The sequence below is a fragment of the Fukomys damarensis genome, unplaced genomic scaffold (assembly GCF_012274545.1).
Source record: "Fukomys damarensis isolate Sample0158 unplaced genomic scaffold, DMR_v1.0_HiC HiC_scaffold_32, whole genome shotgun sequence".
NCBI lineage: Eukaryota > Metazoa > Chordata > Mammalia > Rodentia > Bathyergidae > Fukomys > Fukomys damarensis.
The window spans coordinates 43,072,421-43,089,876 of NW_022900944.1; the positions used below are offsets into that span (position 1 = coordinate 43,072,421).

At 40.7% G+C, this 17,456-nt stretch overlaps 1 protein-coding gene across 1 annotated transcript in view; it reads right to left on the minus strand.

Moving 5' to 3' along the window:
* Window positions 1-17,456, minus strand: part of Cdyl2 (chromodomain Y like 2) — a 273,199-nt gene that overhangs the window by 178,597 nt on the left and 77,146 nt on the right. Inside the window, exon 2 of the mRNA XM_033757875.1 lies at window positions 9,895-10,058. Coding sequence (XP_033613766.1) covers window positions 9,895-10,058 — 164 coding nt within the window. The remainder of the gene's footprint in view (window positions 1-9,894; window positions 10,059-17,456) is intronic.

Here is a 17,456-nt window from a genome sequence, read left to right on the forward strand (position 1 = left end):
GTTGGGGATCAAACTTGGGTTCTTGCAGTAGAACCACTGAGCTAAATCCCCAGCCCAGCTCTTATTTATCTCTATGTCGCTTGTACAATCACTGTGCTCACACACACTCAGGCCTATTGGTCAAGTAAATGACTGAACCACTTAAAACTATGCCCCATTATCTAGAGGAAGAACTTTTAATGTTGGGACCCTTGGGTGGGCTCCATGACCTCCATTAAGTCGAAAGCAAAGTTGTGCATGCATTCATGTTTTTATCTGGTGATAGGATCTATAGATTTCATTGAATTCTCCATTAGATTTTCTTACTTTCTTAAAGCAGCCATAATAGACTACCACAAATTTGGTGGTTTAAAACAATAGAAATTTATTCTCTCATAGCTCTGGAGGCCAGCGGTCTGAAATGAAGGAGAGCGCAGGGCCCTATTTCTCTCCAAAGGCTCAAGGAGAGACTCCTCCCTTCCTTTCCCACTTCTGGTGGCTCCTGGCATCCCTTGGCTTGTGGCAGTGTCACTCCAATCTATGCCTCCAACCTCTTATTCCCGTTCCCTTGTGTTTCTGTGTGTCCTTGTCCGTCTCCTATATATAGACACTTTCATGAGATTTAAGTACTATCTTAATCCAGTATGATCTCATCACCATCCTTATCATAATTACATTGGCAGAGACCCCATTTCCAATTGAAGTCTCATTCTGAAGTTCTATATGCACATAAATTTGGGGGGCACATAAATTTCAACCCACTACAGGCACCCCTGGCCTTAAATAGTTAGGAACAAGTGGGCCTCCATACTCCAGGCCATGCCTCTCACTTCACCTTCTGCAGCCACACTAGCCCAAACGCCGTCCCTAGCTCCAGAGCGGCTTCCTCCCCGGTTGCCTTCTCTCTACAGCTTTGCTATCTCCTCACATCTTTGACGCCCGTGTAACACTAGATGCCTCCCCCAAAGCTTCATACACACCGAGCTGGGGCTTTGCGGAGATGACTGGATCATGGGGGCATCATCTTCATTAACGGATTTCCACTCATGAGTTCATAGCTAAATGTGACGTTGGGAAGTGAAGCCTGGCTGGAGGCGGTGGTTCACGGCGGCGTGGCCATCATGGGTCTGTCTTCCTCCCTCCTCCTTTGATCCCTGCTTGCCTCTCCTGTTTCTCCTCCACCAAGGGCCCTCTGCCATGCTGCCCTGGCTTGGAATCAGCCCACTGTGGACTGAACCTCTACAGACTATAAGCCAAAATAAACTTTTCCTTCTTTAAATTATGGGTGTTATGCATTATGTCTCAGCGACAAATAACTGAGATGACACTCAACTCAATCTTTGACCCTCCACTTCCTTCCTCCCTGCTTGTCCTGCTACAGCAGTCTTTCTCCTTATTGACTCTATTTCTCTCCAGTAAAGACTTGCAAGCTGAAATCTGCAACCCTGACCCACCTGACACGGTGTTCATAAATGATACTCATCAAGACCTACAGATTAGCAGAGAGGTGGAGACCAATACCTTGGACTTTCGGAGGAGTTAACATTTGAACTCAGGTATGAGAAATGAAGAAAAAGCTCATGGAAGATCTAGGGGAAAGATCCAGTGGAAAAACAAGAAAAAGAAACTGAGGATTCGTGTGTTAGGGCTGATGTAGCAGAAAAGAATCCAGGACAGGGAGATTATGGGACCCAGAGCACCACAACAATGATTGTTTGAATTGGTACATTTAAACACCCTAGATAGGACCGGAAGAAAAGGCAAGTCATCATTTGGACACTCTGTGACTTTTCACTGCTGCTCCTGACTAATGGAAGATAATACAGAGTGGACAAGAAAAATCACTGCAGTGAATACCTTAGCATCTCCACCTCTTCACGTTTGGCAAGAAGCCTCTCGAACAGTGTTTGTGCTGCTCAGTAGCTGGGCACTCGCACTGCTACAGGGAGACACACAGCAGACATGTTCCCTGCAGTGCAGCAGAATGAAGAGCTCTTCAGCAGACAGACTCAGGAGGACAGGAGAGAATTCGTCTGTCTTCTGAAGCTTGTGATGCCATCAGAAAGCCTTGGCTCCAGCCCATCACCCCTAGGCTGCACCACCCCAGAGCCATCTCCTACCATATCTCCCTTCCTCACCTTCCTGCAGCCAGGTTGGCCAAGGATTAGATTCCAGCACCTTGCAAAAGCTCTGAGTTGCTTTGGTCACCAAATGGCCTTGAGAAAGTCCTGAGGAAATGTTTATAATCTGTGTAGGAAACATTTGTCCAAGGACACGCAAGACAAAAGCAGGACTTTCCATTTTGCAAAACTTCCAGATGTTGCCATTGCTTGACAATGTATCTCATTCATTTCACTCTGTAACCTAGATCTCCCCAAACACTGGCTAGTTTACTGAGAGCTTGTCTTCTGTAATTATCTAAATGAAATGGCTCAACCTCCCCATCACATGTACTTTGCGGGATTCTGTGACCATCCCAGCACCTGCAAAAGTTGGAGAGGGGTTGAGGGAAGGCTTCCATTTCAACTGGTCACCTCTTCAGCCAGCCTCTTCTGAACACAACACATCCTTCTCCCCCCAAGCCCAACACAGTGACAAAACTGCTGTGTGTGCATAAATTTTGTTGAGTCTTCCAGTGATCAGAGAAGCGGTTTCTTTCCAACCACTTCTTCACAGCCAGCGCACCACCTAATTGAAAATAGCATCACCTTCTCATCCTGCCCTACAATTCCTTCTCCACTGGGAACCTCTCACACCCCTGATTTCTCCCCTGGGACTGTCTAGTGCCACATTTCTGGGCCTTATTTTCCCATGCTGGGCCCCACAAGCCCACATTCTTGTGCTGTCCACAAACACTCAATGCCTCATTGCTCTGTGGAAGCAGCTGAACTCTCTCACCCTTACAGATCTAGGCTTTGCCTGAAAGTGGAGTAAAAAGCAGAATGGGGCTCATCTTTGTCAACTGCAGTCCCACCAAAGGGTTTTTTTTTTTTTTTATTTCTCCATGAAAGAGTGATTCGCCTTCAATAAACACGCTATTCTGCCCTTTTCAGGCTGATTTTTTAACTAAAGCAATTTTTTTCTTCCTGTCACCCTGCTTCATGATCCTATCAAAATAGATCAAGATGAACACCATTGGGGGGTGCATTTTTCTTCATAGGAAATGAACGTGATGCTTTAATGAAAATAAAACAAAAACCCAGAAACTAAATCAGTCCTTTGACTTCTTCAAACTGATGAAACCCTACGGTGCCAACATATGGTGAAGTCCTGGACTCACTTCTGTGACTAACAAATGGCTGCAAAGGATCCTCATGTCCTTGCACAAATCCTTCAAGATTCCTGAGCTGGTTAGCACTCACCCACTGGTTAGCACCTACACCCCTGGAGCACTGTCCAGCTACCACCATGATTGCCATGCCTAGAAACCAGGCAAGCCCACTGCAAACCACACCAACCAAGGGAGCTTCAGGTCTCGCAGCCTTCACCATGGCAATGGCAGTGACTTCTTTCACTTTCCTTCCACCTTTGATTCTTACTGCTAAATCTCCAGAACCTACCTGTGTTCAAACTCTGGATTTGCTTCTGCTCTAAGCCCCAGAGAAGTGCTGTCTAAGAACCATTTTGTTATAACTCTTGAGGGACGCTAAACAGCTCAAATGTAGAAATTGGCTTCATCTTGCTAGCAAAGCCAAAAAACATGATTGAATGTTAATTAACACAGTTGTTATAAATGCTGGCAAGGCCCGATACGTGGGATAGTTTCTTCTTTCATTTATATTTGGGGACTTACATGCAGCCTAATCACAGAATTCATAGTATTAAGAGAACACTAACACACAATTAGGAGAAACTAGGCTGCTCACCATCTATATTAAGTAACTTTACAAGTTATAAAACCCATATGCTTCCTATAGACTTAGTTCTAAAAGGGCTATTTGAGTTCAGGGATGCTTTTGTCATCGGAAGTCATCATTAAAATCTTGGTAGCCCATTGCAATGTCACTGCCTCTAGAAAAAAGTTCATACTTGAACATACTGATGAATTGATCCCATTCTTTATTTAAAAAAATAAGCTTGTATAGAAAGAAAAGTTGGAAAGCCAAAGCAGTGTGGAGGGACAGCTTTAGAAGAAGGGACAAAGAAAATGCTGGCTTCAGTATGGTTTGGACATGGTTCGGTTGTCCCCCAAAGGCTTCATGAGCTGGAATTTAATCCCCATCATGAAGTACTAAGAGGGAGATAGGATTTAACCTGACTGTGATGCTTAGAGATGGAGCTTCAGGAAGAGGTTCGAATTGGGAAAGTTCATTAGGGCTGAGCCCCATGATGGGTCCCTAGTGGCTTTGTGGGAAGAAGGAAAGAGACCGGATGTTCATATGTTCACTCATGCTCCCTCTCTCTTGCCAAGCAATGCTCTGCACACATGAATGCCCATCACCAGATGAGGCCCCTGTATCTTGCATCTCCACGATTGTGAGCTGAAATAAACCTCTTGTCTTCATAACCTACCCAGTTTGTGGCATTGTGTAGCAGCCAAAGAAAATGGACCAGCACAGCCTCCTTCTATGTTTCTCCAAGAGCCACCCTGCCTCTGTTCAGCTACACAATCCTTCATTCATTCATTCATTCATCCAGAAAAGGTGGGACAAGAACTACTTCGAGCTACAAAGTGGCAGCTCGGACTTCAGATTAATAAACCCTGCAGAAGCAGAACTTCCTGTTGAAGGAGTCACATCCCAGACACCTCAGGATTCTAAGATATGTGGCTCTGCCGCTTAGCAGTTTGTGCAGTTCATTTGTTCTTTTTGAGGCTTAGTTTACTGCTCTGTAAAAATATTGTAAAGCTTAATGAGCCAAGACATAAAGTACTCAGCCTGAGCTTTGGTATATAGTTAGTGATCTATAAATGTGAAAGACGGTGATGCTAGTGTGACAATATTTATTATCACTATTCTCAGAGTTCAAAATCAAGTGGGGGTGTCAGGAAAATAGTTAATTGAAACCAAGTGTTGAGCTCTGGGACAGAAATCTCAGAAAGGACAGAGATGGCGCCAAAAAAATGGCAAGGAAAGCACCCTAGAGAGGGGACCCTAGAGGTGGCACCGAGGTTACTACATAAATACCGCTCTCCTCAGGATGTTGCTTCTGGCTAAGGCCTCAAAGTAACCCTATACAGGAACCCAAAAGGGTGGCCTCTGGTAGAGTCTGACATACCTGCATGGCTTTTCTCCAACACTAAGAGTGACAGGGACACATACCAGCCATGCCAAAGGAAACATATCAAAGCCAAGGTAGAGTAGAAGGTCAAGAAAAGGCAAGGGGACAGGAGAGCTTGGTTCTACAAAAAGCTGGCTGGCTTACTGGCTACACTCAGTTTTTCTTTCCACTCAACTCTCTTTGAAGGTGTTCATGTTTATGAATGTTCACACCCAACACTGAAGAGACAAAGGCAGGCAGACAAGAGGCTATTCTGTTTCCATCAACCAATGTGCTGAGTTCACATAGATTTGAGTCTGTCAGATTCCCCATGATTCTGAAAAGGAGACAGTTCAGAGAGGAACTGTGTGGGGGTTTGAGAGGAAACCTACAGTTCGTGTGATTAAGGATTCTTTGGTCTCCACAAATTAGACAAATGCTAAGTTTTCATGCTCATCTCTTCTTGCAAATCAGATGCATATTTCGTTCTCCGAGAAGAGCATTTGTAAGTAAGCGCAGTTCTAACCAGGGACTGGCATCCAGGACACCACATTTCATGGAAACATGGCAGCCAAGTTGCTGTGAAAGCTTTCAGAATGAGGGGAAAGGTCAACCAGAGGCTTAGCAATTCCTAGAGCCGAGTACTGCCTTGGGGAGAAATCCGTGGGGGTGATGATGATGATGATGAATTAGCTGCTTTGAAGATTTTCCTGTTTTGAAGTCCTATCAGTTCCAAAAGTCAAGATATTTTCTTCATCTTATTTGTTAGAAGAAAGTTCTTTATTGATATTTCTTTCACAAAGGCATCGAGAGTCCTGGGATAAGAAGCTACTGAGGTTGCCTGTTTTGGCAAATACTTTGCTATTTGCCTGTTTATTTCGAGTCCTTGAAAAGGAACTTTAAAGCCTTGCTCCAATTGCTAGGGTACACATTTAAACTACAGTAGCAATGTAAAAGACTGCTTATATTTTTTTTCAAAGATCATATTTATTTCTTGTGTAGTTAGTGGTTTTTACTGGAGATGAAATAAAATCAAAGTTTGTGTTTTCTTGTGTAAGTTCTTCTTTCCCACATGCAACCCACTAAAATCAGCTCCTCTAATCCCGCTACATCATAAACCTTCAGGAAGAGACTGACTAACAGAGGGGTTTGAAAGCTTGCCCTCATTTTAAAAGAGATGAGTTTAAAGATTTACAGACAGAGCTTCCTGCCTCTCTGATAAGAAAGAAATGCTCTGTGAAATATTTTTTTAAAACCAGCAACTAATTCTTCAATGTTTTTTTCTTCAGCCTTAACTTATCTGGTTATTTATGAGTCTGAAGTGATTCCAAAGCATCACTGTAAATAAGTCATAAAGTCTTGTGACATTTTAAAAATTAAATGCTTACATGTAAATAAATGAAATATGCCTTTGCCTCCAGCAGGCAACCTCCCACTCCTTGGTGGGACAGAACTTAGTCGCTGCTGATCAGGACTCTTGTTGAGTCAGTCTTCCACTTCACTATTATTTTTTGAAGTCTGCTTATGTTCTAGGTGCTTAGGACACAGAATGAGCAAAACCAACATGGCCCTTGCCTCGTGTGGTTATGGTGAGAGGAGCACACTCTAGGAAAAAAAGAAACAGAAATAAGTGTATATAGATACACAGGCACAAGGGGTCAGGAGGAAAGAGGGGTGGTGCAGAGAGGGCTCCATGGAGGGAGCAGCTGGACCACAGAACAGGCGTGACCAGGTCGGCCTTCTTGAGCGGATACCCAGGTTGCTGAGAGAGGTGCAAGAGTCTCCACCTCACAATTACAGTGGAAAAAATGAAATCATTGATCCTCCAGTGAAGTTCATCCTAAGATTAAGTGCTCCATAACTAAAGAAAAAATTGTTTGCTTTTGTTTATAAAAAGGCTCCATCCGTCCCTCTTTTGTGCTTGCTCTCGTTCTCTCTCTCTCTCCTGCTCTTCTAAGTTTTTATCTTAAAAAATGTAGAGGTGATCCAATGCCACTGCTCCTCAGACACTTCAATGAAATTGAATGGGAAGCAAAACTCCCAAACTCATTCCTGAAAGAAAGCATTACCCTGATTCCAAAATCAGAGAAGGATCCAGCCAAAAAAGAGAACTACAGGCCTATCTCCCCAATGAACATAGATGCAAAACTCCTCAATAAGATACTGGCAAACAAAATACAGCAAATCGTCAAGCAGATTATACACCATGACCAAGTAGGATTCATCCTAGAGATGCAGGGATGGTTCAACATAGGCAAATCAGTAAATGTAATACACCATACTAACAGAACCAAGGTAAAAACCATGGGATCATCTCAATGGACACACAAAAAGCATTTGACAAAGTCCAGCACCCATTCATGATAAAAAAAAAATCCTACAGACAATTGGAATAGATGGTCTTTAATCTCATTCTGATAAAAGTCATCAGTGAATGACAAAACAACAGCCAACATCATATTAAATGGCCAAAAACTGAAAGCTTTCACTCTAGAATCAAGAACAAGACAATGATGTTCACTATCACCATCTTTATTCAATATGGCTCTGAAAACATTAGCCAGAGCAATTAGACAAGAGAAATAAAAGGAGTAAAGATAGGAAAGGAAGAATTTAAATGATCATTATTTGCCAATAGCATGATACTCTACATAGAAGACCTCAAAAAGTCCACTAAAAGCCTTCTAGATTTAATAACCAAATTCAGTAGCATAGCTGGACATAAAGTCAACACTCAAAAATTACCAGCATTCCTGTACACAAATAACAACTGACAGAGAGAAATTAGGGAAACAACACCTTTGACAATAGCATCAGAATAAGAACCAGTACAGTGAAAATGGCCATACTTCCAAAATTATTATACAAATTTAATGCAATCCCAATCAAAATAACAATACCATATCTTACAGAATTAGAGAAAACAATCCTAAAATCCATTTGGAACCAAAAGAGACCTGGAATAGCAAAAGCAATTCTGAGCAACAAAAGCAAGGCAGGGAGCATCACAATCCTTGAATTGAAATTATACTATAGAGCTACTGTGATAAAAACAGCATGGTACTGGCAAAAAAAAACAAAAACAAAACAAAAAGCAACACCACCAACAATAAACAGACCCAAGCATCAGTGGAACAGATTAGAAGATACAGAAACATTCAGCCACCTTATCAATGACAAAGGAGCCAAATGCCTTCACCAGAAGAAAGACAGCCTCTTTCATAAATGGTTCTAGAAAAACTGGCTTTCCTATGCCAAAGATTAAACCTAGACCCATATCTCTCACCATGGACTAAAACTAAAATCAAAATGAATCAAAGATATAAATATTGAAACGGAAATACTTAATCTGCTGGAACATAGAGTAGGTAGAACTCCTGAAGACATAGGTGTAGGCAAAGACTGTATTGAACAAAATCCCAGTCACACAGGAAGCATTGCAAAAAAATCAACATCTGGGATCTCGTCATATTAAAAAGCTTTTGCACAGCAAAAGAAACTGCCAACAGAGTGAAAAAACCAACTGCAAAATAGGAAAAACATATTGCCAGCTGTTCTTCAGACAAAGGACTAAAACCTAGAATATATAAAAAGAAAACTTTTTAAAAAGTCAGATCCCCCAAATTTAAACACTCAATCCAAAAATGGGCATCTAAAATAAATAGGAGCGTCTCAGATGAAGAAGTACAAACAGCAAGTAAATATCTGAAAAAAAATGTTCAACATTACGGGTCGTTTGAGAGATGCAAATTAAAACAACACAGTGACTCCATCTAACTCCAGAAACAATGGCTGCTATCAATAAATCAACCAATAACAAATGATGGTGGGACAGTGAGGAAAAAGGAGCCCTTTTCCACTATTGGTGGGAGTGTAGACTGGTGCAACCACTGTAGAATTCAGGGTGGAGTCTCCATTTGGCCCTGTTATCTTCCCAAAAGAATTTAAAGCATCATACCAGAGACAAATACACATCCATGTTTATAGCAGCACAATTTGAAATAGCTAAATCTTTACACAGCCCAAATGCCTATAAATGGATGAAAGAATAAAGAAGATAGGGGTTTTTATGCAATGGAATTTTACTCTGCCATGAAGAAGGAGAAACGAGATATTTCCAGGTAAATGGATGCACCTTGAGACCATACTCTTATGTGAAATTAATCAGACACATATGTTTAAATATCACATTGTTTCTCTGGCATGAGAAACTGAAAGTGTAAATAAAGACCAGAAGGTCTAATAGGTACTGGCAAATAGGAAGAAAATGTTCAAATGGGAAAGGGTAAAGAGGTGGGGGGAGAAAGAAGGAAAAAATGGAAACAAAGCTTTGTAAATTAGAAGAGGAAGAGGGACTGAAGGGAGGAGAGTGGGTTGGAAAAAAAGAAGAATCAAGATATTTTGTGTACAAGTACAAATTCCATATGATAAATGTGAATGTGATCATTATGTACATCTGAATCGAACCAATAAAATTTACTTTTTTAAAAAGTAGACCTAGGAAAAATATGATTTCTTCAATGAATAGGGTTGCCAGAATTTAAGAAACTTCATACAAAAACCATAGAATGCCCCCATTAAGTTAAAATAAATTTGACTTTCACACAGATAACAATTAAGTGCATTATGTCCCATGACAGTTTACAGCATACATGTGTGGAAATGTATCCATTGACTGCGTGAGAGTCACATTTAAATGATCATCATGTACTTTACCTGCAGCCAAACAATTGAACGAGTCAGTGGATGAGCTGAAGAGCGGAGAGGCTGTTGAAGACAGATGAACTCAGGACTGGAAAATACACAGGAGATGCTCACAGAGCAAGCACAGGTGCACAAGGGTGGAAAAGAGATGACATTTCGGGCTGGGTGCAGAAGACCTATCGTGAGCAAGGAAATGAAAGAATAATTGATTAAAATAAATAGTAATTATGAAATATATATTTTCCATGAGTTTCCACTATTTATTTAAGTTTCATTTTATTAGTACATATTTGCAGTACATGCAGTATAGTCATCTTGGGGAGTAGATGAATGTGTATAACACAGCTCATTTCTTTTTTAATTCCCTTCCCCTTATCACCCACCTCCTTCCCTCTTCCTAATTCCCCTTTCCCCATTTCATTCTTATTGTTATTAATGTCCTTAGCTCATGCTTATGACATACAATGTCTACACTCATTGTGGGTATTTGGTAACCATATACGGCACGCTTAATATAAAATATAGAATTAAGTATATCAGTCTTAATGCTAAATAAAAGTTGGAAATAAAGCAATGAGCAAACAGATGCCAGGAAAACAACAACAGAAAAAAAGGAGGAAAGCAAGCAATAATATCTAACAAGATGAAGTTTAAGGCTGAACATACTAAGCAGGGACTCACCACTAACTCAAGGACCCAGGTAGATTCTCGTTTTTGTGACATGACTACAGAAATAAAGACAGGCATCGTGCAGCTCAGGAAACAAGGCAATCAGAGCTCAGAGACAAAACGTAAGAATGTGAAGAGCTGAAAATGAGAAGTAATATCAGCAAAATGGAGCAACACTTGCTTTCTACCACCATCTGCCCCAAACCATTGGTTCTTGACAAATACTAATGGAAAGGGAAGTTTTTGTGGAAGCCCAGGAAACCAGCTTAGATGTTCCAGCATACTGCTGGAGCAGAAATTTGAGAATAGGTGCATTTAAGAGGTTAGAACAGTTTCATTTTACCCATAGGTGACTCAGTACCAGCAGACTATCTCAGCCCATGATTTCTGCCATGGGGAAAGTGATACCCAGCTCCCCCAGCCATTTGGGTCACTGCCTAAGAGGTCCACCTCTTTCTCACCCTACTCAAATTACTGAGGTGATCAGCATGACTAAGTGGTTGGCAGATACTGGAGCGGGGGAAAAGAAGCAGCAGAACCTACTAACTGGTCTTCAGACTCCATTAGAAAGCACACCCAGGAGCCCCATGTGTTGCCTCCCAACTGGCCCATGTGTACGCCAGACATTCCCCAACCTCAATGCCATCTCCTCTAGGATGGACCCCAAGCACACCCTTGTAAACAGCTAACACAACCATCTTACATAAAGAGCTGGCTCAACTGTGTGAGATTGAGGGAAGGTACAAAACTTGAGTATTTTAGAGCATCATCCTAGAGAAAATAAATATCATCATCCTAGAAAACAAAACCATCCTAGAGATTGTCAGCACCTGGAATGGCTTTTCAGGTTCAAGAGAAGACACATAATGTTAAGAAATCCATCCTCAGAGAGGACATAAGAGGTTAAGCCACTGTAATCATTTAAAGGTCTCAGAGCCTCAGAATTCCTACCTGAGGTGCAGTATTTGTTGAAGGTATTTCTCCCCTAGAGACCATTACTAAAGCCTAGAGAAAGTGATGGTTTCTTCAAATATGAAAATAACAACACAAAACTTCAAATGTGAATAGAACTACAACAATGAAAACTCAAAGAATCCTGACACTATCAAAGGAACATAACAATAAGGAGATCTCTGTATTGCCTGAAAATAATTCAAAATAATAATAGTTTGAAAGAAGTTCAGCATGGTACAAGAAAACACACACAGCTCAATAGTACCAGACATGAACGTGACAAGAAATTCAACAAAAAGACAGAAATCCTATAAAAGAACCAAATAGAAATTCTGGAACTAATGGAATACAATACATAAAAATTTTTAAATCCAATAGAGAATGTCAGTGGTAGACTTGATTAGGCAGCAGAATGAATTTGTAACCTTAATGACAAATCATTTGAAAATATATAGTCAGAGATAAAAGAGAATAAAAAGTAATAAAGAAAGCCTATGGAACCGTGGGGCATCATCAAAGGAGCTAGCATTTACATTATGGGAATCTCAGATAAAATAGAAAGAAAGAGGCAGAATTATTTTTTCTAAATAATAGATGAAAACTTCCCAAATCTGATGAGAGATGTGGAATGCAGATAGATACATGGAACTCAAAACTCTGCGTGTCTAGTCAAGTCAACCAAAAGTTTTTATCATGATACGATGATATCCAAAAAATATTTTGAATGTGTAAATTTTAAAAACTTTATTGCAGTAAAAGAATGCCCATTAATTCCCCTCAGAATACTCCCACTTACTTTGAACACGCCTAGAGTTCTTGCTACTTCTGAAGCAGTTCCTGAAGTCCTTCATCCTTGTCTTTAGTTGTGTTTCCATGGCTGCCTTGATTTCCTGAACTGATTCCAATTATTTTCCTTTCATGGTCATTTTGACATAGAGGGAAAACCAAAGCCACACAGTGCCAGATCCGGTGAATAGGTGGGTGAGGATGCACCCTAATATTTTCATGACCTTGCCTTTCCATCGGATGGCACTAGGCAGCAGCATCCATTGCATTTTTTATCATGCATCAGAAAGACACTCACGAAAGAGGATGCCCAGAACTCCTCCAGAAAGCAGCAAGAGCAATGGGAGCAGTGTGTCTGAAGTGAGGGGGAGGATTATAGTTACAACAATTTGTCTTTTCCTGTGACAAATCTTTTAAATTAAGACATTCACCATATATTTACCTCCTATAGTAAGCTGAAAATATCATAATTTTAAAAGCATTCGATATATCAGACTTCTAGACAGCAGAGTTTAGCACATTGTAGAGAATCAACTGTTTATCCTTCATGTTCGCATTAGACTGGGAACTGCAGGCCTCAACCACTGCCCAGGGTCACAAGAGTATTGGTAGCCTCAGAAAATATCAAAGTTTATATATCAAAGTACATTTTCCACTGAGTGAATACTGCTTTCACATCCTCATAGTCAGGGACATCTGCAATCAAACTGTCAAATATCAAAGATAAAGAGAAAAATTTGAAAGCCTCAAATGAAAAGTTCTTTGTGTGAGGAAAAATTCATCAGGCTATCAGTAATTTTCTCTGCAGAAATTTTAAGGACGAGGCAGAAATAGGATGATATATTCAAAGTGTTGAAAGAAAATCAGCCCACAAAGAACACTACACTCTGCAGAGCTTTCTTTCAAAACTGAAGGAGAGATAATGATTCCAAGATGAACAAAGCTGAGGCTGTCCTTAGAAGACATGCTAAAGGCAGTTTTTTAAATTAAAAGACCCTAATTAGTGCATGACTACATGTGATAATATAAAACTCACTGGTAAAACTGATCATACCATTAAATGTAGAATACACTATAGGTCATTTCCCCCTTTTATGAAACTGGTTGTCCCAAAGTCAAATTCAACACTCACTGAGCCCTTACTACAGTATCCGACTCTTCCTTAGGAAACATGAAGATGAAAAAGCCATGTTCCATTAATCCTTTCAGGAGAAATCATTCCCTCCTACTTCTAAACAAAATTATCTTGGTTCACATTTGCAACCTCGATTTTCTGGCCAACCCTTATCTCTTTCTTAGCTGCAAAGATTCCCCAAACCAACTTCTCCATAGTTGTGTAACTAAATTTCTTCTCTTCTAGATGAGTTCCCAGTCAGCACAGGAGCAAGGGAAGAGACAGAAATATAATGCACAGCACAGATGTGATTTTTAAATTTTTCATATCCACAATAAAGAGGCAAAAAAGAAATCTGTAAAATTAAACTGAACACTGTTTTATTCAATCCTGCCTATCCAGATAGTATGTTTTAGTATATACTCAATATGAAATTATTTTTCATACTAAGTCTTCAGAGTCTGGTGTGTATTTCACACATATAAAGCATCTCAGTTTGGACTGGCTGCATTTCAAACACTCTGTAGCCACAGGTGGGTGCCATCTTGAGCAGCTCAGTTCTAAAAACCGGTGTCTTCCTGCTGAATTGTTTCATCCACTGTTCCCAATGGAATCTTCTGGAACGGTCATTGTTTCCAGTGTATGTGCCCTTCATGTTAGCTCTGCCGCATTCTGTGTTAAAACTTTCCAATTTATGAATAATAACTACCAGAGAGCTTTTCATGCGAGACATATTTTTCTTATTTTCTGTCTTTTATTTTTCTCTTCATTTGTATCTTGGGTCTCTCACATAGGAGAATGAACCTTGTGTGTCTCGTTTACTTCACTTAACATTATAGTCGCAAGGTGTGTGCCTTTTCCTACAGATTACTCCAATATATTTCTTTTTGTGGCAGATTAGTAATCCATGGTATATAAATATATAAATACCATGTTTAATAATATAATTACCATGTTTTCTTTATCCAATCACCTGTCAGTGGACATCTGTCAGTGGCTCTCCCAAGATTGGACTAATTGTGCTGTTACAAATATAGGTATGCATGAGTCACTGTGATATGAGGTTTGTTACTCTTTCAAGAAGATACCTAGAAGGGAAATAGCTGGGCCAAACAGAATTTCTAGTTTTAGTTTTTGGAGGAATCTCCATACTGATTTCCACAGGGGTTGTATCCATTCACATTCCTACTAACAATGGAGAAGGATTCCTTTTACCCCTGCAGCCTCTCCAGCATTTGTTATTGTTTGATGGCTTGAAAATAGCCATTCTTTTTGCAGTGAAATTGAATTTCAGTGTTGCTTTATTTTGCTATGCCATGTTTTAAATAAAATTTTTGTTCTGTAGTAGATAAATAATTCAAAAGCAACTTAAAGGCAAATAGTACTATTCTGCTTCCGTCCATGTTAAAACTGAGCTATACAGAAGTAAATAATCTGTATAAGGTCACACAACTAGGATATGTCTAGCTTAAAACTTGTGTTTGTTCCTCAATAGCTGGGATCTACAAATATTTTCTGTGAGGAGCCAGATAGTAAATAGTTCAGTCTTTGTGTGCCACACATTCACAGTTGTAACTACTCAGCTCTGCCACAGGCAACACGTAAAAGGGGTGAGCGTCTGTGTCCCAATAAAACTTTGAAGGCAGCAAGCTGGATTCACCCCTGAGCCATAGTCTGCTGGTCTCAACCTATGGCCTATTGTTACTTTACTCAACTATAACACTTCTTGGGACATTTGGAAAAGAATTATATGTACTGGACATCCCAGCAATTATATGTGCATAAATTGTCAGAATGAGATAATGTGTTAGGGCTTAAATTTTGAGACAGATTAAAGAAATGAAGAACCCGTGAAAATCAGTTCTGCTAACTATTTTCTGGCTTCGTTCTTGAGGGATGAGGTATCATTCTAGCCCTAGACCTCTGCATCAGGTGTTAGGTTCTCAGAGGTATTCATATAGCCACCCTGTGGTCTGCAAATTTCTTTTCTTTTTTTCTTTTATTTTTTTGGGGGGTACTGGGGATCGAACTCTGGACCTTGCACTTGCAAGGCAGGCGGTGGAACCACTGAGCTAAATCCGCGGCTCATGGTCTACAAATTGAGGGCTCTGATTATGCCCATTCCACCACTCATTTTTAACCCAATCTCAATCTGAGTGTTCTGGCCCCTCAATGAATCCAAAGAAATGATTATCTAGATGAACTAAAGGTTGTCCTCTGAGAGTAAGAACTACAAATCAAAGCATATGAGTTAGAACAAACACCTGTACACTTACTGTAAGCTTCATGACAGTTCTTGGGCCCTAATACTAGAATATAAGCTGACTTACCCAGGACAGGTGGATGAATGGATAGGTGCATGTGTGGATAGTCGAGTAGATAGAATAGATAGATGATAGATAGATAGACAGACAGACAGGAAGAGAAGAGAGGGGAAGGGAAGAGAAGGGACAGGATGCTAAAAAGAAAGATTGCTCAACAATGAAAAGAATATAGGAAAATATTGGGGTTTCCTATTTAAGTGTCATCCAAGGAACAGGCTGCCCTTCCAAGCATTGCAAAAATCTCATTCCTCTACCAGACACATCCTGGTTATGAGTCGAGACATAGCAAGCCATGGCAACAAACTTCTAATCATACAACTAACTCCAAATTATTATTTCCAGCCATTTCATGATTATTATTTGTTTTCCCATGAAGTTATTCTGCACATGCACAATGTGCCAATCAAACTTTGATCACTCCTCTGTTTCCCCAAAACTGTTTCCTATTATAAATGAATTAAGTGATCTCTATTACACATTTTGGTTGCTGAGAGCCCTTGTTCACGTGGATCTGTGATCCTAGGTCAAATCTACTCTGAGACAAAGGAGAAAAGACCTAGCTTCTCAGTCGTCAGAGATGAAGGAGAGACCTCTCATTGCTCATTGCTCAAAGAGAGATTGCTTCTGGGTTTTGCCTACTTTTCTTGGCTGGAATGTAACTTTAGAAAAAAGAAACGTAAAACAAAAGCTCTGTTTCTGTTTTGGCCAGCTCTCCCTTTGCTGGGTCAAAATACCTGATACCCATAACAGAAAGGAAGAGATGGCTCATTTGGCTCACAATTCCAGAGCGTTCAGTCCAGGCCCGGCAGGCTCCACAGCATGAACATCGTAGTGGAAGAGAATGGTATAGCAAAGCTTCTCGCTTCACGGTGGCCAAGAAGCAGAGCACAGGGGAAGAGATACACACTCTAAAACACGCTCTCCCAGTGTTCCAGCTCCTCCACCTGGGTCTCACTCCCTGACAGGGCATTCTGCTGAGAATATCACAGGATTAATCCACCTCTGATAAGTACAGTGCACATACGATCCAAGCACTTATCCAGGAATCTCTGAATCTGGTCAAGTTGACAACTGAGCTTAACTGTCTCATTCCACCCCTTGTCAACTTGACACCCAAACACATCTCCTTGAGTCATACTTAATCTCCAAATACAATCACAAGGTCATAATGAGACTATCCTGCTTACAATCCCTTCACCATAGTCTCCACAGTTTGGGCACTGCTCAAAAGTTGAAGTCAAAGTCTCCTCTGAGACTCAAGGAAAACCTTTAGCTGTGAACCTCTGTAGAAATAAAAAAACAAGTCATATATTCAACAGATAGAATTATACAGGGTAAATATTTGTGTTACAAAAGGGACAAATGGGGGAATGAAAAAGAATAGTGTAAACCCAGCGGGGCAAACACTAAGTCCTGTAGCCATTTTCAGCACCTGTGATACACAGTGGTGAGATATAAGTTCCAAAGTGCTGGGGTAGCCCATCCCCTGTGATCTTGCTGGTTACATCTCATATGCCTCTGTTTTAGGCTGGCTTTGCTTGCTACCTGCATGTTTTCTCAGTAGACATCCATGTTCCTGGCATCTCGGACTTCCTGGCAGTTCCACCATACCATCAGCTTCATCTCCTAAGGTTTCATGCAATACCCTCTCAGGAGCACACTGCCTGGCCTCCCATGCCTTCCTCTGAATTATGTGTAGAAGCCTCCCTGACCCCACAGCTCTTGCA